We start from the raw sequence: 24,991 nt of genomic DNA on the forward strand, positions 1-24,991 counted from the left end.
AAGGCTCAGGAAGGTTTCTGGTGGAGGTGAGGACTACTGAGACAATTTCCCTTCCACGTGCAGAACTGCAGCTCAGAGAGAGGTGTGACATCTGTTTGGGTTTGAAGAGAGGTCGAGGGCACAGCAAGAGCAGGACTGTGATAACCTGTCCTTCTAGGGAGCTGGGTGAACCATAGCTATCACACAGGGCTACTGGGATAGACAGCTCCGCGTGCATTTGATGCAGCATTACTGAGTCCAAGAGTACTGAAACAGCTCACACACATATCTAAGCAACGCCTTCTGCAAACTCTTCTGATGACTTGCTAATAAAACCACTTACTGCAGTCCTCACTGCACAAAGACTGGACACAAATTCACAGAGGGAAAAGCTGAAAGTTCCCCTGTTTGTGCAGGGCTTCGCACCCATGCCCAGCAAACACCAACAATTTAAGCCCACCGTTCCATGCAGGAGCCTCTAACTGGTGCTTTCCCTGATACTGTCTATTTTACTTCCAGTCAAACCTGGCGGCTCCCACGAGCTCTGCCTGATGCTTTTGGTGATGTGTGCAAGGGAAGCACAGGCTGCACACAGCCAGCCCAGTGCAGGACATCACCCAGACCCCAGCATGCACGAAGCTGGAAACGTGCTCATGTTTTTTCCTTTTGCTCTTGCTCAAGTGACTTCACAGACTTTCCTTGCCTGTCCTCACACTGCTATTATCAAACTATTTCCAAACCCAAAGGTCATCGGCAGACACGGTTACTGGATTTTTTTGCATGTAGCTTATTTTTCTTCCTTTTTCTTAAAATTAAATAAGCACGCACACTTTCCAACTTTCCCTTCTCCAAGCTCTCTAGCATCCTTTCCCTTACATAAGCAATGCCAAGAAACAAGATCAGTCAAGAACTGGGCTGCATTTCTGAGCAACTGTGTTACAGTTTGGAACGGGACTTGTGAAAGTCTGAAAACCAGCAGCATGCACTAAGCCTTCCCAGAAGAAAGGAAACAAAACAAGCCTGGGTGGGATCCTACAAATCCCTGCCTTTAGACCAGGCTCACTCAAGTGAGTCCAACCAATACACAGGTGGCACCTGAACTCTTCCTTTCCGGCATATGCTGTGCAAAAACCAGCAGGGAATCATAAAATGGTTGAGTTGCAGGGCTGTTTGGGTTGGGTTGGAAGGACCTTGGGTGCCTTGGGTTGGGTTGGGTTGGAAGGACCTTGGGTGCCTTGGGTTGGGTTGGATTGGGTTGGAAGGGCATTGGGTGCCTTGGGTTGGGTTGGATTGGGTTGGAAGGGCATTGGGTGCCTTGGGTTGGGTTGGATTGGGTTGGAAGGGCCTTGGGTGCCTTGGGTTGGGTTGGGAGGGACCTTGGCTGCGTTGGGTTGGGTTGGAAGGGACCTTGGTTGGGTTGGGTTGGAAGGGGCTGGGTACCTTCCCCCAACTCAGGCTGCCCAGGGCCCATCCATGGCCTTGGGCACCTTCAGGGATGGGGCACCCACAGCCAGCAGTGCCAGTGTCTCACTGCTCTTTAAGTGAAGAATTTCCACCTCACATCCAACCTAAATCTCCCCTCATTTAGCTTTAAATCTTTCCCCAACCTTTACCAATCTGCACAGACAGCAGGGCTAGGATGGGTTACATCCCAGAGTCGCAGCTCCTCCTCAAATCCATCCGTCCTTTGCTCCTTCCCCAGCAGCCTGCACACTGGCACAGGGCTGCAGCCCAGCTGGCAGCCCCCAATGGATCCCAAAAGGAACCGCCACCCCAAGCCGCTACCTGGGGCAGCGCTGTGCAGGGACACGACAGATGATCCCAGTGGGGGGCTGTTGTTCCTCCAGTAAAAACAAATGGGAAAAAAATAAATAAAATGAAAGGATTGCTCTGCTGGCCTGGCACAGAAGGGACATCTGCCTGTGTCCATCTGCCGCTGCGCTGACACCCCGGCTTTGTTTTTGGTAGGGTCAGTTTCTGCCATTATAGCTCCCTGAACCGGCTCACCAGGATGCTGTGCCAGCACAAGGAAAGAGATGGGAGCGTGGGGAGAGGGAGCAGGTAGCCCCAGATCTGCTCAGACACATCAGTAAATCGTCCCAGAAGGCTCTTAAATCACTTGAGGAGGTATTATCTTTTGCCTCCTCCTTTGTTTTTCACTCAACCAAATGCTGGGGTTACTGGGTGAGATGGATGTATTATAGTGCCAGGATGCTTCTGAAATGCTTAAAGCATCAACAGCTAGCGTTATGCATGAAGGCAACAGTAAAATAAGTAAAATAAAGAAATCACAGCTCAAGTCAGTCCAATGAAAGGAATAAGCTGCAGAAACAGAAGCGCAGCTTTACTGCTCTATCTGAGCCTGCGAGAGGAACTTTACCAGCAAGGCACTGACCACGGAGGGTTATAGCACAAAAACATCATATACTGTTCATACCAAGTCATTTCAGGTCAGATTAAGTGTTCTTGAAGTCTGGTCCATGTGTCTTCTATTTTAAAAAGTGCCCTACTTGCACAGGAATTGTAAGAACTCCTGAAAATGGGATGCTGGCTCCTAAGTCACTTGGATACTTAACTGCGTGGTCAGAAGGGCTGAGATTTACATACAAATTGCAAAGCTTCTAAATGGCTTCCTCAGAGCAAGAAACGGGGGTGGAAAAGAGAGAATATTTAATGATTAGTTCCTTATGGGTCCGACATTCTTGAAGCATATTTCTTGCAGTCCCTGGAACACTCCTGCATTCTTGATTGCAAAATGGCAATAAGTGATTTCCTTTAAAAGCCTTGTCTTTTATTGGAATACTAAAAATACCCCACCAGCCCCACTCTACACCACTCTCTCTCTTTCCTGGACAGGCACCATCAACCCTGATGTATTCTATTTTGAAGAAGGCAATAAACATTTCAGCATGGTCTGTTCAATCCCACTTCATAATAGATCTTGCATTTCCAGCGGAGCCCCTAGTAGCACCATAAATCATCTTTACACAGACTTAAGTCTGAGCAACTCTAGCTGAAAGGCAGCATGGATTTTTTTTTTTTCTTTAAGAAAAGAAAAATTACAAATGGGTACAAAAGAGTCAAGAATGAAATGAGTGCCAGCCTTACACATGGATGCCCCCATCACACAGAGCTGCTGCGTGGTTAACAAACCTGCACTGTGCAGCTGTGCTCCGGCCCATTCACTTGATGTAAACCTACCTGGAAAGATGATGCTCTGTGGGGTGAGGCTCGGAAAGAATTCCTCCCGCATCCATTACATCTGAACAAACACGGGTTGCAAATCTGGGGTACTCTGGCTGCTGCTTATTTAAAAAGCCGCAGATGAAGATTAATTGCGTTCAATGTCTGAACAAGTTACACACACCTACCTCTCTTTTTTACTTTTTTATTCCATGTTGACTTAAAGTCTGAACTATTCTTCCAACTGCTTCACTCGTGTCTGTCTCCATTTGCTACAGGCCTTGGAGAAGAACTTCAAAGAGGAACCTTTGGGTACGACTACCACGGTAGCCACAATTTTATCCCTAATGCATTTGGCTGAGGCCAGGAGTTTCTCCAGTAACAGCAGAGTGCCACGAGGCTCAAGAAATAAGGCCAGCTAAGTGCAGGATGCTACCAGCCTTCCTCAAGCCCTCAGCATCAAAGTCTTATGTAGTCAAGAGCCAGAAGAGACGTAACTCAGAGTGAAGGCTCAGGCTGCAAACAAGAGTCAACAGCAGATGATGAAAACTGCTTCCCAAGTATTAATCTGTCCACCAGGAGCTTGGTTACACGAGGCGAATCCAGCACTTGAACAGCAAGATCTAGTCAATCCAAAGAGAAGACAATATGTCCTAAATCATAAAACCTTCAAGAGGAAAGGCACCATTGGTTTCCAGTGCAACCCAATGCTCAGAGTACAGTCAACATCAACTCGGAGCAAGTTGCTCACGGCTTTGATAATACAAGGCTGGCAAACCTCTAAGAATGCTCCTGGCTCCCTCTGGATGAAGCCAAAGCAGCAGATATGCTTGGTTCTGCTCTGAGAAAGGTACTCACTGAGCCATCAGAACCACTTCAGGAAGAACGGCACGGCAGGGACATCCCAAAAAGGCAGTGCTGCAGTGAGCAAGTGCTGATCATCTCAAACGCAGCACTGAAAAAAAGCCAAGAAACTCCAACACCTTTCAGCCCGGCTCCTTCCACTTCGGAGAAGACTCGTAAATGAGACAGCATTGATTTTGAAGTCAACAGCAATTTTTCCAAAAGAAAATGTTTTGCTCCAGTTTCTGCAGAAATGCATCAGCCTGCATGTAGAAACCTTGACACAGACCCTCCTTATTAATACCACTGATAGCTGCTAACGACTGTGAGAGCCTCCTCAAAAGGCCAAGGGAAACAGGCTGGGGGAAGCAGCCTCTGTCAAACCACCGAGCCAACAATTACAGAGCCACGACAAGAAATTGGAGCTGAGTTGTATCATCACTTTGAGAAGTTTGTGGTAAATGGAGCCTGAAGAGCAGAGGGCTGATAGAACAACACCGTTTGGAAGCAACGTGAAAGTTTCGTGTCAATGAAGGAAGGAATTTAATCCATGCTGAATTCTTGAAATCATTTAGATGCTAAATGAAGTTCCTCCTCCAAAAAAAGAAAGGAAGGCATTTCTTATAGCCCACACACAGATCTGTGACTGCTGCATGCTAGGGTATGACATAAAACTATTTTGGTTTTGGAAGGCTGCATTGAGTCCTGTGTCAGCGTGGCTGGTTTCCTCCATTTCGTATTTTGAGTTTATCCCAGTGTAGCACACGAGGTTGTCTTTCATTTTGTGAAAACCACAAAGGAAGGGGGAAAATCCCAATATCACTTCGTCTCGGTGCGTTCCCAAAACGTGAGGAGTTTGTAAGCTCTTCTCTCCAGTTCTCTCCCTCTCCCTGCCCTGCCCAGCAGGAACGGCAGCAGGACCCAAGAGCACCTGCACAAAGCAGGATGGTTTTCTCCTGATATTTTTGCATCATTTCTTGCTGTTGGAGAATGATTCCCTCTTAGAGCTCCTTAAGCTATTGCTAGATACAGGAAAAAAAAAGAATAGTTTGAGTGAGGACTGTGCCCCTGTTACCAAACCATCAGCAGGGACAAGAAAAAGTTGCCTGATTTACTAAGGACTGCTTCTCCTTAAGACTGATCCGCTCAGCCCGGTGATCCCCTCACACTTGGAGGTGGAGAAGAAGCACGTGCTGCAGAGGGGCCCATAAATTGCTGCGGTCATTTGTCTGAGCCCACTGCCCCAGAGAGGGATGCTCCAGATGCTTTTGCAATAGTGCTGTTTTGATAGCATTACCAGCAGTGTCCCTTATTAATCATGTTGCCACTAAATGTCCCTCTGGAGCATTTGCTGTTGCTGAGCTTTTCCAAACCATTCCAGTTTCCTCCGAATTTAGGGAAAGCTCAGAGAAGACATCTGCAATGAAAGCAAACCTCACAACCAGGAAAAGGAGGGAAACAAACTCACCTTTAACCATGACCTGTCCTTTCCCAAGGAGAGTGACTGGCTTTAGGGGAGGCACATTAAAAACAAACAGAGATGACGGGACACTTATCCTGCCATTTCTTAGCACAATGATGTTTTGGTGCAAGGTGATCCTAATACAACCTAAGAGATCCTAATACAACCTAAGAGTGAATGCTGCTGACGGGACACCCCTCTATTTGCTCTCCATATGGAGGCCTGGATGCTGCAAATGTTTTCTTGCTGGCGTTCGTGGCTTTTTCTTTTTGCATTCTCTACTGGAGTTTTAAGGACTTTGAAGGAGATTTTCAGCATGGTCAACTGCCAAGAGCCATCTCCCAGCTAGCTGCCTCGCTCATAAGTCAGTAGCTGACATTACAACAGCAGATTCTATCTGCAAATCCAATAATCCTCCAACTACCAAACATCGCTCTCCCTCGAGATTACTTTTGATGGGGAAGAACATCCTTTGCGAGGCAAAACATTTTATTTAGCATTTTAGCTAACAAAACACATGGTGCTGCTACAGCCCTCCCCGCAAAATCCATTTTCCAGCTCCCCTCCTCGCTCAGCCCGCCTGCAAACATGGGAAACCATTAACACAAGCTGCCACAATTAACTCCCAGCATCTTCTTCACGCCTCAGACAATCCCGAGCTGCTTGTCATGCAAACAACCTGTGAGATTCATTCTCCTCGCAGGGAAAGGAGGACTAAATTACGGAGTTAAGTAGATTACTGGGGAAGGAGTCACACTCTGCAGCCTTATGAGATGATTAGACCCTGGGAAATCCATACACCAAATCCCCAGGCCCCCATAGTGCACATTCATTACCAGATTCTGGATAAACCGCAATCAAGAACCTTCCCTGGCAGCACTGACTGAATACTCAGAAAGTTCCAATGAACTTTCATATCCCCAAAAAAGGAGATTATATTTAAGATTTTAGAGAAAAAGAATCTCACGGCTGCATTTAGCAGCTCGGCTGTGAGATGCCTGTTTCTCCTTCCAGCCTTTGTGCAGCAGTGCCACCAGTACTGCCATCAACGCTGATGCTAAAGAAGCACCGCTGTCGCTCTGTGGGTGTGTGACCAGCAACAGGACCCAGAGACTACAGAGGGCTGTTTGCAAATAAGACAGAGAGAAGCAGTTATCTGCCATGTGCATTCAATAAATGTGGTCTAACACAACTTTCCCAATCCAAAAGAGAGAAAAAAAAAATAAGATTTGCGGCAAGAAAGGCAGCTGTTCCAACAGCAGTGGGGAGCAGCCCATGAGAGGAACAAGCTCCCAGCGAAGGCCCGTTTGCCCCATGGTAGATGGGTGATCCCATCTCAGGACTCTCCCAGGAATATGTGGACTGACATTAGGGAAACCCATTGCCCAAATGGTGGCATAAATGGGCAGCATTTGTCTTCTGCTAACATCTTCTTGCAATGAGTACTGGCTGCAGCAGTTTGGGGAGAGGCTGTTCCACACATGTTCCAGACTTCACTTTACAACACACTTCATTTTCTTTTTAAAAGACTCCTATGCAGCATTATTCAGCAACCCTCCATTATCTAAAGAATTACAAATTCTCTATTTTCTGGATCTATATAAAGCAAAGGGCGTAACCCCATCAAGCACATGAAGGTGAGAGTTTGCTGCAAGCTCTCCCTCCCACCTGGGGTATTTTTACCAAAGCCACATCTTTAAAAATAGCTCCCAGAGAAAATCTCTTATGCAAGAAGTTAGTTCAGGACTGCTGAAGTGCAGCCTGCCTCCATCCACAGAAACTCCACCACAGGGACTATTTCCTGCCCTGGGAGCTCAGCAGAGGCACTGAGAGTGGGAAAAAAAATCAGCAAAGTGGATCCAGCAGACAGCCTGGTGAGGGGGTCTCATCTGATGGATGGATGTAATGCTCAGGTGGGGACGGCAGCACTGCACCCATTAGGGAGCTGCCAGGCAGGGTGGCTGCTGCAGGATGGAACCAGCAAAGAGGAGCAATTCCTTGCAGCGATCACCGCACCAGCTCCTACCTCCATCTCTCATGACCACAGTTTTTTTTTTAGCTCTCACCTTCCAAGAACCTTGGCAGAAGAGCACAAACCCCGGAGGGAAAGCAGAACCGGCCACGTGAGCCCACAGAGATGGGAAGCCTGCCTAGAAGTAACACGTTTCCTGCCTTCCTGACATCCCATTTTTTTCTCAGCCTATGCTGAATGAAGGCTTCAGAAGGATGCCCTCCCCATATCTCAGCCAACTTGTGTCTCAGGTGAGCCAGACCACCACCACACCCAGCCCCTGCGCAGAGCCGAGCCAAAACTACCCCTTACCTCACGCTCGGTCCTCCCACAAACCTTGCCAAATTAAGCAAGGAAGCAGACGACTGGAGCTCGTACATTGTAAAACTTGTTCAGTCATAACCCATAAAAATACCTGAACGCCCACCTACGGACATGTGCTGCTGCCACCAAGGGCCCCGTGCCCCCATCGGGTGCTGCTCGGGCTGGGATGCCATTCACATCCAGATACACCCAACTGCAAATGCTGAGGAGAAACATTCTGCTTTGTGCTAGAACTTGCAGGACTAAAGATGAGCACCAAAGTGCCGGCTGCACCCCTCGACCTGCTCATGCCGTAGCACAGGAAAATCAGTTCTGCTGAACCTCTCCTCCCTTAGAAGATGAGCTCCAGCATTTGGTTCCTCTGGTAATGAAAAATAAGGATCTTTCAAAAGGAAGCAAGCCACCCAGATGGCCTGATCAGAGAATCCGGCCTTCCTTATCTCAGTTCCCACGGAGCAATCCCCTCTCCTGCAGGACTCCGGACTCACCAGCTCCCCATTCACTTCAAGCAATCAGCAGAGCCATCCTCCGCCTGCTTCACAATCCCAGCAGCGGCTCAGAGGATGCAGCCCGGGCTGGAGCAGGCCCAGGCACGGCATCCCAACACAGGAACAGCTTTTCATCACTGTGCAATGCTGGCTGAACTAAATCCAAGATATTCCACGATATGGTTTCACTCCCAGAGCATGAACCGCTAAGATGTGTGTGCAAATATGTTACGAATGCCCAAATGCGAGCAGCTAAGTACACCGCAGAGCAACTTATTCTGCACTCATCTACATAACTGCATTCAAACGCCAAAGCAATGAGCGCTTGTGAAGTGCCATAGGTGATGGCAAACACGTGAAGCATTCCAGCATGTTAGGAAGTAGCACAGAAGACACAGCAAAATTCTGTGCACCAAATGGAAGTATTTGTAATAAACAAAGCAAACAGCAGAGCTACAAATAGTAACACTGGGAGGGAGCTGCAAAAAGGAAGAGATGAAGAACAAAGTGTGCAGCCCATGGAACAATAACTGCGACCACGGTGGGGATGTAAGGAAGAGTAAACAGAGCTCTCAATGAAGCAGGGCAAAACGCTTTCAGCATTTCATAAATTCACCGGCAACAGCAACAACAGCAAAAAAACAACACACAAAAACCCGCTTCCAGTCACACCAAAACTATTCACAAATCGAGGTCAAATTCGTCAAATAGTTCCAGGGCAAGAAAGAAAAATAGAGTGAGGTTTGTAAAATGCAACGAGGGAGGGGCAGAGGAGTAACCACCACATCCCTCCTGCACGGCGCGTTGCAGGAACACATCCGGGCTTCAGAAAAGATGGAGTCGACTCCTGCCTTGGAGTTTCCATAGCTCAAATCTACCCAGTGTCGTGGGGATATCAAAAACCACGGGCAGTGGGGTATAACACGAGGCAGGTCTCCCTCTGTTTGCTCTGCAAAACGCTGCTTGGCCCTGCCAAGACGTGGCAGGACGGCGGGGCGGTGTGGTGCTGATGGAGCGAGCCATGCTTAGCGGCTGGAAGGCAGCCCCAAAACGGAGCCGAATTCCTGGCAAGAAGAGTCCCACAGGTCAGAGCGAAGGAGAGCGTTCCAACGCCTCGACGTGAAGGGCAGGGAGCACCGGGTGTGAAGTCTGGCCTGGTTTGGGCAGCAGGCTGAAGGACGTGGGAAGCCGAGCAGGGCAGCACGCAGCCTGAGAACCGCTGCCCCGCACGGCGCGCCCCAACCCTGCGCTCCAGCGAGGGCTGGGGATCAACTTTAATTAAACACTGATCCAGCTCCCACGCCACCGCAGCATGTTCTCAAAACACTGCCCCCGAGTGAAGTCGTTCTGAATCAGAAAGCACAAAGAGGCACAAAAGCTCCAAATTCACAAATGGGAACCGAGCGCTCCTTCTCAGGACATTGGAAACGTCAGTGTTTACAGTGCTGAGCTAACAGCCTGCCCCAAACCATCCCCTCCGAGCCACTTGGCGCTGCTGCCGTTACTGGGGAAAGCCCAAACGTTGCCCTTTTCCCCCTCGTTTTTGAGCCTTTAATTCAGTATCGAGGAGGGAAATAAATAAAATGCAAAAAATATGAAAACGCCAGAAAAACATTTGCTGCTCCTTGAGTGGGAATGAGTCACTTTGGCTCTGAAAAGGTGCTTTTCCAAAACTTTCTAGCAGTGCTGTTGCCTTGCTAATGCTCCAGAGCTGAACACAAAGCGCTGTCTGCTGGGATCCCCACAGACATTATAAACGCTGCAGCAATACAACAGGCAGCCCTGCAGGAGCTGGAAGCCTCGCCGTGTTACACACAGCCCATGAATGCAGCCAGGAGCCTCTGGTTGTGCGGAGTTTATGCTTTCCAAGCTCTCTGAACCTGGTGGCTCTTCTCTCGCTGATTTGGGAGAGTTATACAAACGTGTGCATAAAGGGACTGCACTAAAATCCTTACCCTTGTGCTACAGAGTTGTGGTGCACAAAGCACTCACCTGGTGGGCTGTTCTGCGGGCAGGGAGAAGCAACTGAAGCACTCCAAATAACAGCAGCACCACAGGCTCCTGAGTGCAGGTGAGCAGGGCAGGAGGGAGCAGTTATCACCTGCAACCATTTCCCATTATCTACATCACACCCGAACTCAAGCCATGACATGGGAATTGCTCAGCTGAGGAAGTAAAACGAGTTTATAAACGTTACTGATACGTGAACACTGCCCAATAAACTCCCCCAGAGTGCAGCTGGCAAGGCCTCGGCTCAGCACCTGCCAAGCTGATGGTGTCACTGGGTGCTCTCCAGTGGGCTGCACAGCGTCCAGCACCAAGCCCTGAACAGGCTCATTTCAGTTCGGCAGGTTCTGCTCCAGGTGAGCTTACTCTGCTCCCCTACAGAGGGATCTGGACAGGCTGATGGCTGGGCTGAGGCCAATGGGCTGAGCTTCAACAAGACCGAGTGCTGCATCCTGCACTTCTGTCACAACCCCATGCACTGCTGCAGGCTTGGGGCAGAGTGGCTGGAAAGCTGCATGGAGATAAAGCATCTGAGGCTGTTGGTGGACACTCAGGTGACCATGTGCCAGCAGAATGCCCAGGTGGCCAAGAAGGCCAACAACATCTTTTCTTGTATCAGAAACAGTGCAGCCAGCAGAGCAGAAGGGGACTGTCCCTCTGTACTCAGCTCTGGTGAGGCTGAACTTCGAGTGCTGTGTTCAGTGTTGGGCCTCTCACTACAAGAAAGACATGGAGGCTCTGAAGTGTGTCCAGAGAAGGGCAGTGGGGCTGCGAGGTGTCTGGAGCAGCTGATGGGCAGCAGCTGAGGGAACTGGGATGGGTCAGTCTGAAGGAGAGGAGGCTTAGGGGAGATGTTGTGGCTCTCTCAAACTCCCTGACAGGACGTTGTGGTGAGGTGCCTCTGCCCCCAGGTAACAGTGATAGAGAGGCGATGGCCTCAAGTTGCACCAGGGGAGGTCCAGGTTGGATATTAGGAACAATGTGCTCTCAACAAGAACGGTGATGCACTGGCACAGGCTGCCCAGGGAGCTGGTGGAGTCATCATCCCTGGAGGGGTTCAAGGAAGATGTGGATGTGGCATTGAGGGTTGTGGCCAGTGCGCATAGTGGGGGTGGGCTGGGGTTGGACTTGGTGTTCCTAGAGGTCTTTTCCAGCCTTCGTGATTCCATGACGCTGTGATCAGGTGCATCCTCTGAATAAGCTGAGTTTTGGCTCAGCTGGGTTCCTTCACAAGATTTCCAAGGCTGTGATAACCACCTGCCTCGTGAGCCATTCCCCTGGCAGCTCATTCCAAACCCACATCCCTCCCTGTGCACACACCCACAGCACGGGCAGAAAGAACCGGAGATCGCCCTTCCGCCTCAACCTCTGCTCCCCGCAGGGCTGAGGACAGCAGCTCTGTGCCACCCGTGCCGCTCTCCTGGGCTCCCAGTTGCAGCTCCCCATGGGCTGGGGGCACACAGGGCTGACCCAATGCACCCTGCTGCAGCCACAGTTTGCCAACACAGCCGGGTCCATTCACACCCAGCGGGCCTCCCAGGGACAAAGCCTGCCGTTCCTTAATTAAGCCTAAGTGAAAGGCAGCCTAACAGCTTCCATCGGTGGGTACCTCGGCCTGCACTTCAAGTGCACCGCCGGCAGGCCCAGGCTTTGAGAGCTGCTGGACAGCTTTCCCTTGTAGGCACAGCCCAGCTGCCCAGCCTGCCCTGGCCCTGCCGGCCGTGTTGGATGTGCCTGGGAACCGAGGGGCTGCTGTGCTGAACGCTCCTGCCCCAGCACAGCGCTGCGCCTGGAGAGCTCTTCAGCACTTCTCATCTCATTAACGTTTCCACCAGAGATCAGAGAATATATCGTAAATCCCTAAATGCAATCCCTGCAACGGAAGGAGGGTACATGCAGAAGCAGGGAGCTCAGCTCAGCCCCTGCACGTGGATGGCTGTGCACCTGCCTGGTGTCAGGACTTCACCTCGAGTGGGACCCGGAGCGCGGCGCGATGCCTCCCTGCTCATTAGCAATGCCCGGCAACGCTCAGCAGACAAAGCTCTGCAAACAAAGTGCAGGGGGAAGGGGAGAGAGGAGGATTTTTTTTTTTTTTTTTTTTTAAAGAAAGGAGTGCGGAGGAATTCTCCATTCACTGATCTGTAGAATGCATTAATATCCTGAGCTGTTGGCACAGCCTCCCGCGCTCCGGGGACCAACAATGCGAGCAATGACTCTGAGTCTGGGATCCTCAAATAAACCACCCCTGCTGTCATGGCCACCAGGAAGGAGAATAACAGCCATAGGAGCTGACCTTCATTTCGTTGTTTCTCCAGACCCGACTGCTAGACCTCTGTTTGCCTGTTACTAGGATCTCCTGGCTGAAAAATGTAAGCATTTCCTACACGATACAAGAGGCAGTTTATTAGGTAAATAAACCAGGCCCCGAGCGGTCGCTTCTGCTTGGTAATGAGGAGGGCAGGGAAGGAGCAGACCTCCCCGCACCACCTAGAATAACCCCAATCAATGCTCTATAACTAACACCACATGCATATTTTTAAACAGACAGTTAATGAACAAGAGAAGGTCACCACAGCCCAGCCAACTCGTGAGCAAAGCCATTTGCTCAGAAAACTACGGGCCATAAAAATCACAGCAGGCACTGTCGGCATCATATAAAACCGTCCATCCGTGGATGCAGAAAGCAGGTTAAAATAAGCATTTTCCTGGAGGCTTCTTACAAAAGGAAGCATCGGGGGAGGAGGCGTTTGCAGAGCCAACCTCTGCCAAGGGCACAAAGCAGCAGCAAAGGGCACCCATGGGGACAGCCCGCACCGCTCCTCACCAGCCCAACCCCAGGAGCTGAGTGATAAGTGGGATTTAATCACCAGGCAATGACCCAGGTAAAATAATTACGGCCATTTTGCTCGCACGTCCTGCAAAAGGCTGCTGTAGTGAATGACAGCCAGTTTTAGGCTTCCCAGCCTTCAGAAGAATCAGACAGTTTTAGAAAGCACGGCTTGGAAAATGAAGTTTCTGCTGAAACAGAGCAAATGGCACCAATTTCCTGCCAAAAAGGCAATGTTTGGTGCTTGTTGAGATAGATGATCACTGTGAAACAGCAGCTCCTGTGTTATGGGATGTCAGGGATGCTGCACATGACACCCATGTGGCACTGACCCCCCTGCAGGCACACACAGCTTCACACCTGCAGCTGCTCTGCCAGTCCCAGTGCTCGCCAGGACCACACAGCAAAGTCAGAGCATAAGCTGCAAAACAAACCCCTTCCTCCTTCCAGTCCCAAAGCAAAAAGTTTCAGATGCATTTAGGTGCAGGTGGGTTGCACTCTGCCAGCACTGCACAGGACGCTGCTGCTGCTGCATGGTCTGCAGGACGTCCAGCTCGATGAAGTGTCCCTGCTGCAAGGAGTGACACACTGACGTGGCCACACTGATGTCACCATGAGGGTTTAGGAAGCGGTGCAAAGCTGAGCTGCAGCAGGGTTACAGGAACAGCAGCACATTGTGCCCATCGCTGCAGGACGGGGGGACACCCAACAGCACCATGTTCAGGTGCAAAGCAGGCCTGCAGCCTTGGGCTGGTGCTGGCCCTCGGTGGGTGCTCAGCACCGACACGTACACCTCCTTGGAAGCTCCATTAGGCTGCAGTCCCACCTTCCAGCTGTGTCAGAGTGATGTCAAAGCCATGGACTGCAATCTGCAAAACCTGCACTTGAATACAGCACTAAATGGGGCTCTGACCACTCCATGCCCTGTGCACGGCTCACCGTGCCTTCCCAAACCAGCCCAGATGTGCAACATGCTTTAATTGACACCCTTCTAGAAGCTTAGCTTCTGCTATTTGAACGCTTCGGGATGAACGCAGCATGAGCCTCTCTGATTTTCTCCTTTATTCACCTAAGTTTTAAAGTGACATGGCAAACACTACCCGAGGTCTGAACCCCTCAGGAGGGCAATCCCCTCTCTGCAGCTCCAAGCCTGCAGCAATCCCACCACTGCCTGCCCTCCTGCAAAACAAAGCTGTAAGATCACAGCCCCTCTTGATTTATAAACCCCACTTCTGGCGGCGCCAACATCCTCTATGCATCTCAGAAAGCCCTGAAGAGACAACATAACTGCTTTGCCCCTCACAAGCCCATTTCTCCATTGACCACATCCTTGTATTGTTGTGTGCCACCAGTGCCCGGGGCGGGCAGTGCTGTGCTCCAGATGCAGCCCCGCTCCCAGCCCGGTGCTCTGGGTACAGCTGCACTGTGTCAGGCATGTGGGTTCCCCCCAGTTTAGCTTCACTGCAGCACAAAATCCCCAGCCCAAAACTCTGCTGTATTCCAGCCCCAGTTCAGGCACTGCAATTATCTGTCGCTGAGCGTGCTTGGAGGGAAAAAGGAAGGAGGAGGCGAGTTTAGCTGTACAAATTATCACTTTTCAGCACCATTTTCAGAAATACAAATTTATGATTTAATTCTGCAACATGTATCCTTGGAAACCTAGCTGTAAAGCAGTCGCCCTGGGATATTTCACACAATTCCTAGTGTTGTTTTTTTTTTTCCCCATATTCAAACACAACTAATTGCTAGGCCTTTTGGTGTGATGGACAGCCCGGGCACACAGCCTGCCCAGGGGCTCATTTCACCACCAGCCTGGTACAATATTGCTACGCGGGCTGACAGCAGCTGCTCTAAATCTCCTGATAGGTATGAACAAGCACTGATGAAGTTGGAGCTGTTTGAACAGCTGCATATGCAAATGTAATTAAGAAGATGTCTGCTACTGTTGGCTCTCCTCTCCATGCTCCCCTCTTCTCTCTCTCTGGCACATTAGGTGCTTCCCAATGGGGGGGCATTCAAACTGGTTGCCACCTCCCGGCTTCGGGCCTGAACCTGTGCCTGATTTGTGCACTGCAAATGAGCCCCAGAAGTGCCACTCTCCGGCTTCCTCTCCCATCTTTATGGCGTCCCACATGTGGGGATCAGCTCTCAAACCCCAGACGATTTGGGGGTATAAATGGGGTCTGAGCACTGAGACGACGCTGCTGTTTTCTCAGCACGTTGAGCCAGGATGGGTATCACAGGGAACCAGGGTGGCTGGCGAAGCCAGGAGGAATGATGCTTACGGGGCTCCAAGTCACTCCATTCAAAGCCAGCATCTCCAAACCTACCTGTGTACACATCCCAGCACAGAGCAGCACGGAAGGCAGTGGCTCCTCCTGCACCCAGACCAGGGCTGCCTGGTGGGGAGCAGAGCACGTCTGCATTGCTGCACCATGGAAGAAGGGAAAAAGTGATGTGAGCATTTAGAGCCTCTTTGATTAACCCCAGCAGGATGAAGGCTCCAGAGCAAACTGCAGAAAGGCTAATTAGAGCATGAAGCTAAATGGTAAACAGGGTAGAAAACAATGGGAATGTTCTGAAGGGAAATCAGATCAAACAGAGCTAATCAGGTTAGGCTGGTAAAATAATGAATTTTCTAGACAAAGGAAGTGTGATAGATCCCATCCATGCAGACTTTGGCAAAGTGTGTGATACAGAGCCACGTGGGAAATTAGGAACTGAAAAAAAAATGGGGATTAGCAGAACTGTAAGGGCAGGAAGTGGTGAAAGGTGAAGCGGCGTTGAAAGAGCGATCGGGATGGATGGAGGTCACTGGAGGAGCTCCTTGTGGAACCGTCCGGAGGCTGATCTTATTAAATGGTTTTATTAATGACCTTGGCACAGAAAGTAAGTGTGCTAATGAAACGTGCTGACGACACAAAGCTGGAAAGTGCCGTCGGTGCAGAGGAGAGCTGGGAGACCCAAAATGGGTGGCTGTGAAGACAAACGGAGAAGGCTGAACGGGACGGAAGGGGAAGGCACGCACGTGGCACAAACACGGCGTTTTGCCATGAGTTGGAATGACAATGAACTCAGGTGGAAAATTCTTATGAATGAGAAAGGCCCAGGGAGATCTCTAGCACAACCAGAGCACTGCTGGGGCACGTCAGGCATGGAGACTTGTGTAAGAGAGGCAAAAATTCAAGTAGGAAGAAGCACAGAAAAAGGACTTGTCAGAACAGGGGTTATTTTAGTAGATTTAAATGTAATGACGCTTGTGCAGCCCCACAAACAAAGCAGGGGGTGAACGCTGAGTGACTATTCAAGGCACACCAGAACAAGGGCTGCACAAGGACTAAATGAAGTATCCCTGACAAGTTTAGGCTGGGGATAAGTTTATGACCACTGTGAGCTCCCAATAGGAGTAATGGGGGGGAAGAAACGAGCTTGTTCTGGGAAATTTATCTTGAAGTGATGCCATGACCCAGAAGGCTCCTCCTGTCCTTCAGTGCTCAGTGCAGTTACAGCAGCAGGGAGTGCTGAGCCCCTCACCTGGGCAGCAGGGCAGCAGGCAGCAGGGCAGCAGGCAGCTCCAGCCCCTGCTGTTGCTCTAAGGCTGTTGATGAGTGTTGAGATCCGGCACCTCTGATCGGCTGATCCACCTCAACATCTCAACACGAGCGGTTTTAAGCCAAATGCTTCAAGGAATGATACAGAATGCACAAGGAGGTGGGTCCTTCGGGCCTCCGAGCTACTGAAGCAGGGAAAGGCCATTCATATTTTGGGAAAACAAGATGGTAAGACAGCAAACAGAAGTCTCAGAATGGCTCAGCACCAAAACCGCCAGGCTGTTTCAAAAGCTGCCCTATTAACATAATTAACGAGCCCCATTTCTGCCACGTCCCTAAGCTCATCTGCTTTGAGGTTTCCTTGGTGTCTAATGAGACGCAGCTCCCCCACACTCTCCCCATCAGCGGGACCCTTAATTGGGTATCAGTGCTAACGAGGAGACACGGCCAGGTGGACCTGGAGGAAGTGCCTATCTCTGTGACCTCCACCTCCTGCCAATGTCAGCCCGCTTGGCTGTGGGCACAGCGGGGTGAGGGGGGGCACAGCAGCATGTCCCCCACAGCACACACAGCACACTGCTGGCACAGCCTTTCCCCAGGCTGTGTTATCACATGGAGCAAAAAGGAGCCGGAGGAGAGGAAGAAATCACTCCTTTGCAAAGTTTTCTCGCAGCGGTAACGGCCCAGAACAAGCTTGTCAACACATCAGTGCTTATGGGAGAAAATGAAGACGGGGGAAAATATAAAGCAGGAAAATACAGCTGCCAGGGCAAGGATTTGTCCCATCCAGGAGGCTCTGAGCCGCTGCAGGGGGGAGGAATCCCAGAAAGGAGCGGGCAGGAAAGGCTGACCTCATGGCACCGACTGCAACGCTCCAAAAAAAGGACAGCACTTGTTCCTGTGAGCACACGGTGCATGTCAGGGGAACAAACCCCAGCAACTGCTTCCATAGCCCTGACTGCAAATTAAACCCATGGCAAAAATCAGTAATTAGAGCAGGGCGGCAGGGGAGGCCCGGCATGCATGAATCACGGTTCTTTAGAGGAAACCTCGTACGGTCTGGGTATCCTGCTTTAAAACTACGAGACCTCCTGAGAACTCACTCTGAGTTCACTCGGGTATTGGGGTGATGGGGGATAAGCTCAGGGCCAGGAGCTGCCGCAGTGCTGCAGGGGCTGCGGGATGGGGGCAGCGGGAGGCGGCTGGATTGCATTGCCATCTGGTGGAGCAGGGGAAAAGGAGATGGATGGGAGCTGTAATCTGTGTGCTGTGTACAGACATGGGGGGTGCCGAGGTACCGTGCTGCAGGTGGGAGCCGATGCTGGAGCCAAGGGAGACTCAGTGCTGCACAGGATGCAGCCCGGGGCTGGGAGCACTGACAGCAGCAGTCGGGGCGGTCCTTTTCCTCTCCACACATTTTTTCCTCCTAGGAACAGGAATGGATGAGATCACAGCTGGGCTACCTCTACCAAGAAAAAACAAAACTACGGAGGGATTTGAGGGGATTGCAGTGTGAAGGGACAGAGCCGTGTGCCACGTCATCAGGTTTGTTCAGCTCAGGGTTTGTTTGGGGCACATTTGTTTTTCCCCCAGCACCTCAACTTGAATCACACTGCCAGTTGTTTGTTATTATACTTCTATTTGTTTATTTTTAAATGCAGTTCTTCAGAGGACATCCTGAGGGTTGAAGCTTCTAATAAAAACGTTATTGAGAAATGATTAACGAGCGTTGTTCTGCACAACAAACCCCAAAGGTACTGGGTACAAAGGAACTGGGAGAACACGGGGACAGGCAGACAAACCCAAAGTTTGGTTGGTAAAACGGCTCAGATGGCACAGCCAGGCCTGGAGCAGGCAGCCCAGCATCTGATGGATGACTGTGCGTACGGTTTGGTGAAAGCTGCAGATGAGTTTTGGAACTCTCAGCAATATGTGCGCCCTAAGGTCCCTTCTCAATGCCCAGCAGACGCTGAAAGGAAATGAAACAATGCCAAGCAGAGTGCAAGCATTTGCCTGCAGATGACTGATGATTTTCAGCAATAATTTCATAAATGTGGCACATAAACTATTCCACAGCCATTCTTGCACTGCAATCAATGGGACTTCCACTGCCACCAGCGCAGGGCTGCCCGGGAACACCAAGGGAGATGCTGGTCAGCCTCCGTGGGCAGCGTCCCAGGGTGAGACTGTCAACAGCTCAGAGAAATGTCACTGCAAATAAGTTGCAAATGCAACAAGGCATCAGACAACCTGGAGGCTCCAGCCGGGAGCGTGGGGCTGGGCTGCAGCTCCAGGTCGGTGCTCCCTGCTCTGGAGGATGTCACACCCATCCCCAAATCTGCCCCAAAGCCTCAAGTGGTGCTTGCATGAGAGCAAGACATTGAAATATTGATGGGAATTGGATTTCATCAGCAATACTTTGATTTTATTATTATACTGGCTGCTAACAAAGAACGCCCATTAATGTGTTACATTCCTGCTCATAAAAGGGTGATTATTCCACTGCTCATGCCAGAGTGCTCTGCTTGGATCCACAGCCCATTGCTCCAATACATCCACTCACTGGGGAAAGAAAGAAAAAGACGTGAAGATTTCAAGTGAGGAGACACAGGAAAAGACACTGGAGCAGCACAGATCTGGGTGATAGATGTGGGGAGCAGGACTGAGCATAGTATTGCTGTGCAGTGCAGAAACCAAAAGTTACTGATGGCTTCATCAATTTAAACAGTGTTAGTGGAGAAATGCACTCTGAGAAGTCACCTGGCAGATCTTCCTGCTGCTCGGCTTTGTTCAAGAAATAATCTTATGTATGTGGAGGGATTTTCTGGACTTCATATGCCTGGCACTGAAAATTGCTGGTTTAAGGGTGGAAAAGGGACGGGAAGTGTGCCATCAAAGCCTGCATCTTCCAGCTTTACTGTTCTGAAACTCATTTTTAGGCAGGGTAAAACAGCTACTCCAGGCAACATAGTGTTCACACATATCCAAATTGTTATGCAAACACAGGAAGACCTATTGGAGCAGACAAAGCAGACACAAGAGGCATCATTTCTCACCAGCCTTTAAAGAAAAATGTTTTTCAATGCAGAAAGGGTGAGAGAGGTCACCCCCAAGGCATCCAGCCTGGGATCCTCCCAGCCTTCATCTCTCCCTCCTCCTCCTCCTCTTGAATTCCCCAGCACAGCCCGCATGGCCTTTAGAGTTAAAGAGACAGGCTCATTATCTAGCAGCATTGTTGGGCTCTGCATTTGCATTAAGAGCCCAGAAAGGGGGAGAAACGCCCAACATGCAGAAGCCATTCCCTGCAGACAGCCTCCTGTCCCACTGTGGGTGCAGGTGCAGAAATGGCTGCACAGGGCACTTGACATCATCCAAGTGCAATTATTTTTAAATCAAATCGATCTTGAGTCAGCATTAGAGATCTGAAACAAACGATCAGTCATGAACTCTGCAGACACATCTTCAGCTCTGCCTGTAGTTGGAATATGAGAAACAGGTGACAAGCGCCCCTGATGAGTTCACTTTAACCTCTAGAAGAGACCAGAGATTTCAATTTGCACCAGCCAAGCTTACAACAAGCTAAACGTGATGGAGAAGCACATCAATCCCTCAAATACACCCTCGGTGCCTGAGGGACACCTCCCTGCAGCTGAGCTGGTGCCCTCACTGCTGCCTCTGCGATGTCACAGCACAGAACAGAAGCTCCCCAAGGTAGAAAGCTCCGCTTCACCCAGCTTGTGGCCAAGCCAGCGTGTTTTCTGCCACTGCAACCTGTACGCAGAACCTGCTCTCACTGATGGGAAAAGCACTGCCTTGCTTTGGCTATGAAACAGGCAGCCTGGCGGAGCTCTGCTCGCCTGCATGCAACTTGAAGTGTCACAAGTGAGGATTTCACGTCTGGCAGCTCCGAGTGCCATTGGGTTGGGACACATTCCTGCAGGACACCACCAGGAACGCCCTGCGGCACCACTCCCTGCTGCGACTATTTCTTCTTTCTGGTAGCTAGCAAGTTTTTAAACCTCATTAACATGGACCACACTAATTTCACACCGTTCTACAATATCCCATCAGAACATTGTGCAACACCAGAGCGAAATGGCGCAGGGAAGCTAACAGTACCAACACACACAGAGCCTGCAGCACTGGCTGAAGGCACACAGAGGATGGAGAGATGGCTTCCTCCCTTCGTAGGAAATCTTCCTTGGGAGAAGCACAGCACACAGCCTCAGGGCATGACTTGTGCCATTGCCATTTAGTAGCAGCATGGGATTTGTGCTCATTTCCTACCGCAGGACGTTGACTTTCTGTCCACCATCTTCACGTGCCGTGTCTGAGTGCGAAGCTTGCTGTCCGTGTTCTCCACCAGGTTCGTGAGGTCATCGATGATCTCTGGGGAAAGAGAAACACAGCATTAACCCGAGCCCCTGAGGCCTGAGGCTCCAACAGGGAAAGCAGCTGCACCCCTCAGCTTCCCAGCCCGACAGAGCACCACAATGTGAGGGGTGGGCAATGCCAGGCAAGAGACTGCAGCTTCAGATTCAGCTGGAAGGGACAAAGCTACAGCAAGACCGGCCATCCAGTATGGGAGGATGGGAAATCTGAACTCTCAGTCCCTGGAAGACAGCATCTCAGCACTCAGAGCTCACTTGGCTGCTTTGCAGTCATTGCAATGAGAAGCGCTGTCTTCCTAGATGCTTTTGGGAGCACTTGGTGAGATGCCAATCAAGCAGTAGGGGAGGATGCAGTGCAAGCCTCACACTGTTCCACTGATTGGAAGTGGAATGGCAGCGCTGCCTGCAGCCCAGATGGTCCTTAGGGGAAAGGAAAGTGAGCAAAATTTCCCCTACATCCATTTCTAAGAGAGGGGAAAGGAAATTTCAAGGCAACCCACCTCACGCACCTAACAACTTTGTTTGTGTCACAGGAACAGGTCTGGGTAAGGGCTCAGAACAAGAGCCTGGTGGGCTGATTGACTGGGGTTTTCTGAACTTGTAAAATGAAAAGCCACACTGGGGCACCAAATTTCCTTCTTGCTGACTGCGATGCTTAAATCAAGTTGCAATATGCAGGTGGTGCTTGTTCCTGGGAGCACAAACCCACAGCGTTTGGGTGGTTTTCTATCTGCAGGTAGGAATGATTTTGTGTGCGTGAAAAATCGAGAGGAGGACAGCAGCCACAAACTGAATGCTATTGCAAAATGCTTTCCTCTGGTTACACACCCAGCACCTTCCCTGCTATTGATCGCTGTCCTAGTGAGTCTCGTCTGTCTCTTTGGAGCAGGTTATTCTGTGCTCCTTCAAACCTGACCTTGCAGACAGCTATGCAGGAGCAAGGCGATGGCACTGATGGGACCCCCCTCGTGCTTCCAAACCCTGCTGGCAGCTCCAGTTGTGGACCTCATGTCACAAGGGATGCAACCACAGTGCAGCACCAACTTTGCAGCTCCTGCTCCAACAGCTGCACACCATGCTGAAGTCAGAGGAAATTTCAAGCATGTTTTACTCTCCCGGAGAGTTAAGAGAATTAAGCACAGTCCTCCCAAGAACGCCCCTCCAGCCTGCCCCACGGAGCTGCAGCATCTCCCGTGCCCAGTTCCCGGTTCAGGTGTTCATCCTCCTTCACTCCCACCCAACTTTCTCAAGTCCCTCATCCGCAGGGCAACAACATTTTGAGGAAACTTTATCTGTTGCGTGTGATTCAGCACAATGGGAAAACCAGCTCAGCTCTGCCTGCGGGGCGGCTGCCGCGGCTGCCTCCGAGTGAAAAGAAGTGCTGAAAGTTCCCATCGCCGCCAAGGACAGCACGATAAGCACGCCTGGGAAATGAGAGCCTTTCCCTTGCCAGCTCCGACCAGACCCTCCTTGGAAAACATCCTGGCACACAAACCACAGCTAAATGATCACAGATGCACACAGGAACGCTTTCTGTCACTTCCAAGCCCAAAGGGTCTCAGCGGGGACCGTGCCTGGAGCAGACCCACCTGCAGGCTGCTCCTGCCCCAGGCTCAGCACCCAGCAGCACAGCACTGGCACCACAGCCAGCCCTGCCCTGCCCATCCGCATGGAGATTAAAGGATTCTTGCCTGCTACAAAGCCAAGGGAAGGCAACGGGAACGCAGGCTATGCAGAAGCAGTGATGGATTCTCAGGCAGGCAGACTCTGCCAGAGCAAACCCCCAGCTAGGAATGTCATAAGAGCACTGAAGACCTTTGGTGGCTCTCAGTACTGCTCCTTGGCGTAACCCACAGCTCCTCTGCAAGAATCACCTTTGGGATGGAAATTCTTCTATTAGCTCCCATTCACCTGACCACGCAATAAAATAAAAATAGGCAGAAAAGTGAGGAAAGCAAAGGAGCGAGGCTTCCCCTCTGCGAGGGAGCAGGGAAGCAGGCTGAGGGCTGACAGGCTGCCAATGACCACACAGAGGACATTTCTGTCACACTGCACTCCAAACCAGACGGAAACCACTGGCACAGGCATAGGCACAGCCCTACAGGGATCCCAAGGCAGGAAGCAAAACCTCTGGCACGAGCCTGGCATTGCAGTAGTGAGCAGCAGGAATCCCATGGCTGCTGCAGGTGGAGCATGGGTACCTGTGCTCTGGGACCAAGTGCTCAAGTGATTGTGAATATTAAGGCTACAGCAGTAGACGTTATTCAGCAAAGTAACAGCACTCCCAGAGCCAGGATCCTGAATCCATCAACCAGACAAAGCCACAGCTGTTCTGCCCTTCATGGCCAGGAGCTGCAGCCCCAAGCAGTGCATCTGTGGGCAAAGGAAACAGCAAAGCAAGCAGTGGTAAGACAGAGTAGGTTGCTATATTTTGAAATATTAGACCTTTGGAGGCATATATTCTGAAATATTTGACTTTTGGGGGCCTATGTTCCGAGCTCAGCAGCCAGGAGCAGCAGAATGCTGCAGCATCTCCCTGCCCTGCACAGGAGGAACACCTCCTCCCATGGGGAGAACCAGGCTCCCTTCCTTCCTGCCCTCACACGTGGTTTTACATGATATTCTGCTTTATCTAAAAAACCTAAAATGCTTCATTTGATTTTGGTGACCCCTCCTTTGGGTCACACTCGCTGTCTGCGTTGTAGGGAACCCAAAAGCCAGGCACCAAAGGAGCACAGAGGGAAACACACTCGGCCTGGGGTCTGTGCTCTGTGGAGCAGCGTGAATGGCCAAACTTCTCCTTCCCAGAGCTTTCTTTGGTGGGTTCACAAGTACAGACTGTTCAATAGCATTTATCAATGAGTAACCCATCTCCGTGGTATATCCCACTGTGAGTATTGGAAGACTGCAGTCAGCCTCAAGAAAAACACAGGGAGAGCTGAAGCCATAACATTTTATGCTATGCAAAAAAAAAAAAAAAAAAAGAAGCCTACAATAAGGCTGGAATTCAGTGCAGCAGCCAAGCAGCCTTTCTCCCTCCATCAGGTCTCAGTGCTTCAGGAGGAGGTAAATACCAAAGAAATGAATCATATATTGAACACCAACCTCTGTATGTCCAAACCCCATAATTACATGGTAATAGGAAAGCAAGCATTGTTCAAGATGCCAGCGGTATGAAGTGAAGATTACAAGTAATGGAAGCACATCAGAAACCCAAAGCACCTTTGTGCGATGTGCCAGCTGCAACGTCAAGGCAGACTGAAAGGAGAGAAAGAGTGACAACCACAGCACCAGGAATGGGAATTTCTCTGCACCTCTGCAGACAGCACCTGGTTTTTGAGGTCTGCAATGCGTGCAGCTCTCTGCTCAGCTCCAGGAACCCCAAATCACTGCCCTCACACCAACCTCTGCCCTGCACTACTCCAGGACACTGTTGCTTCCCATGGAGCCTGCTTCCAGGATGAGCCCTCACCCACCTTTCCCAGCTCAACCGATGATATTTCATCTGTGCTTTGGCAGAACTTCATAAAATACTTCTCTAAAAGGAGCAAACCAATGCGTTCCTATTTACATTTCAGCTTTCTGCTGCTCTGCTAATTTCCAGGGGTTTGATGGTGTCTGGGCCAGCTGGGTTCTGAAGGGCTCTTCATCCCAGGAGGGATGGATTTGTAATGAGCCATGGGGAAGAGGGGAAGGGGATGAGAAGGGGACGAGAAGGGGAAGAGAAAGAAGGGGGAAAGAAAGAGGAACTAAAAGGGAAGGGGAAGAGGAAGGGGAGGGGGGAGGAAAAGGAGAGAGGAAGGGGAAGGGAGGGGAAGAGAAGAGAAAGGAAGGAAAGGGGAAGGAAAAGGGAAGGGGAAAGTTGTCTCTGTGTCCAGCCAAACACAGCACCTCATCCTCTTGAAGGCAGCCATGGTTTGGAATT

General features: G+C 50.6%; 1 protein-coding gene across 8 annotated transcripts in view; it reads right to left on the minus strand.

Moving 5' to 3' along the window:
- The window catches only part of STX8 (syntaxin 8), a 78,848-nt gene that overhangs the window by 4,961 nt on the left and 48,896 nt on the right, over positions 1–24,991 (minus strand). For 4 of the 8 annotated variants that reach the window (XM_085240405.1, XM_010721235.4, XM_085240404.1 and 1 more), the window contains exon 7: positions 20,963–21,064. In XM_085240405.1, coding sequence (XP_085096531.1) covers positions 20,963–21,064 — 102 coding nt within the window. Of the gene's footprint in view, positions 1–2,747; positions 15,553–17,973; positions 18,102–18,167; positions 19,238–20,962; positions 21,065–24,991 lie in introns of those variants that run through there. The other 4 variants (XM_085240401.1, XM_085240400.1, XM_085240402.1 and 1 more) reach the window with 3 other exon arrangements.

The sequence above is a fragment of the Meleagris gallopavo genome, chromosome 20 (assembly GCF_905368555.1).
Source record: "Meleagris gallopavo chromosome 20, MGAL_WU_HG_1.1, whole genome shotgun sequence".
NCBI lineage: Eukaryota > Metazoa > Chordata > Aves > Galliformes > Phasianidae > Meleagris > Meleagris gallopavo.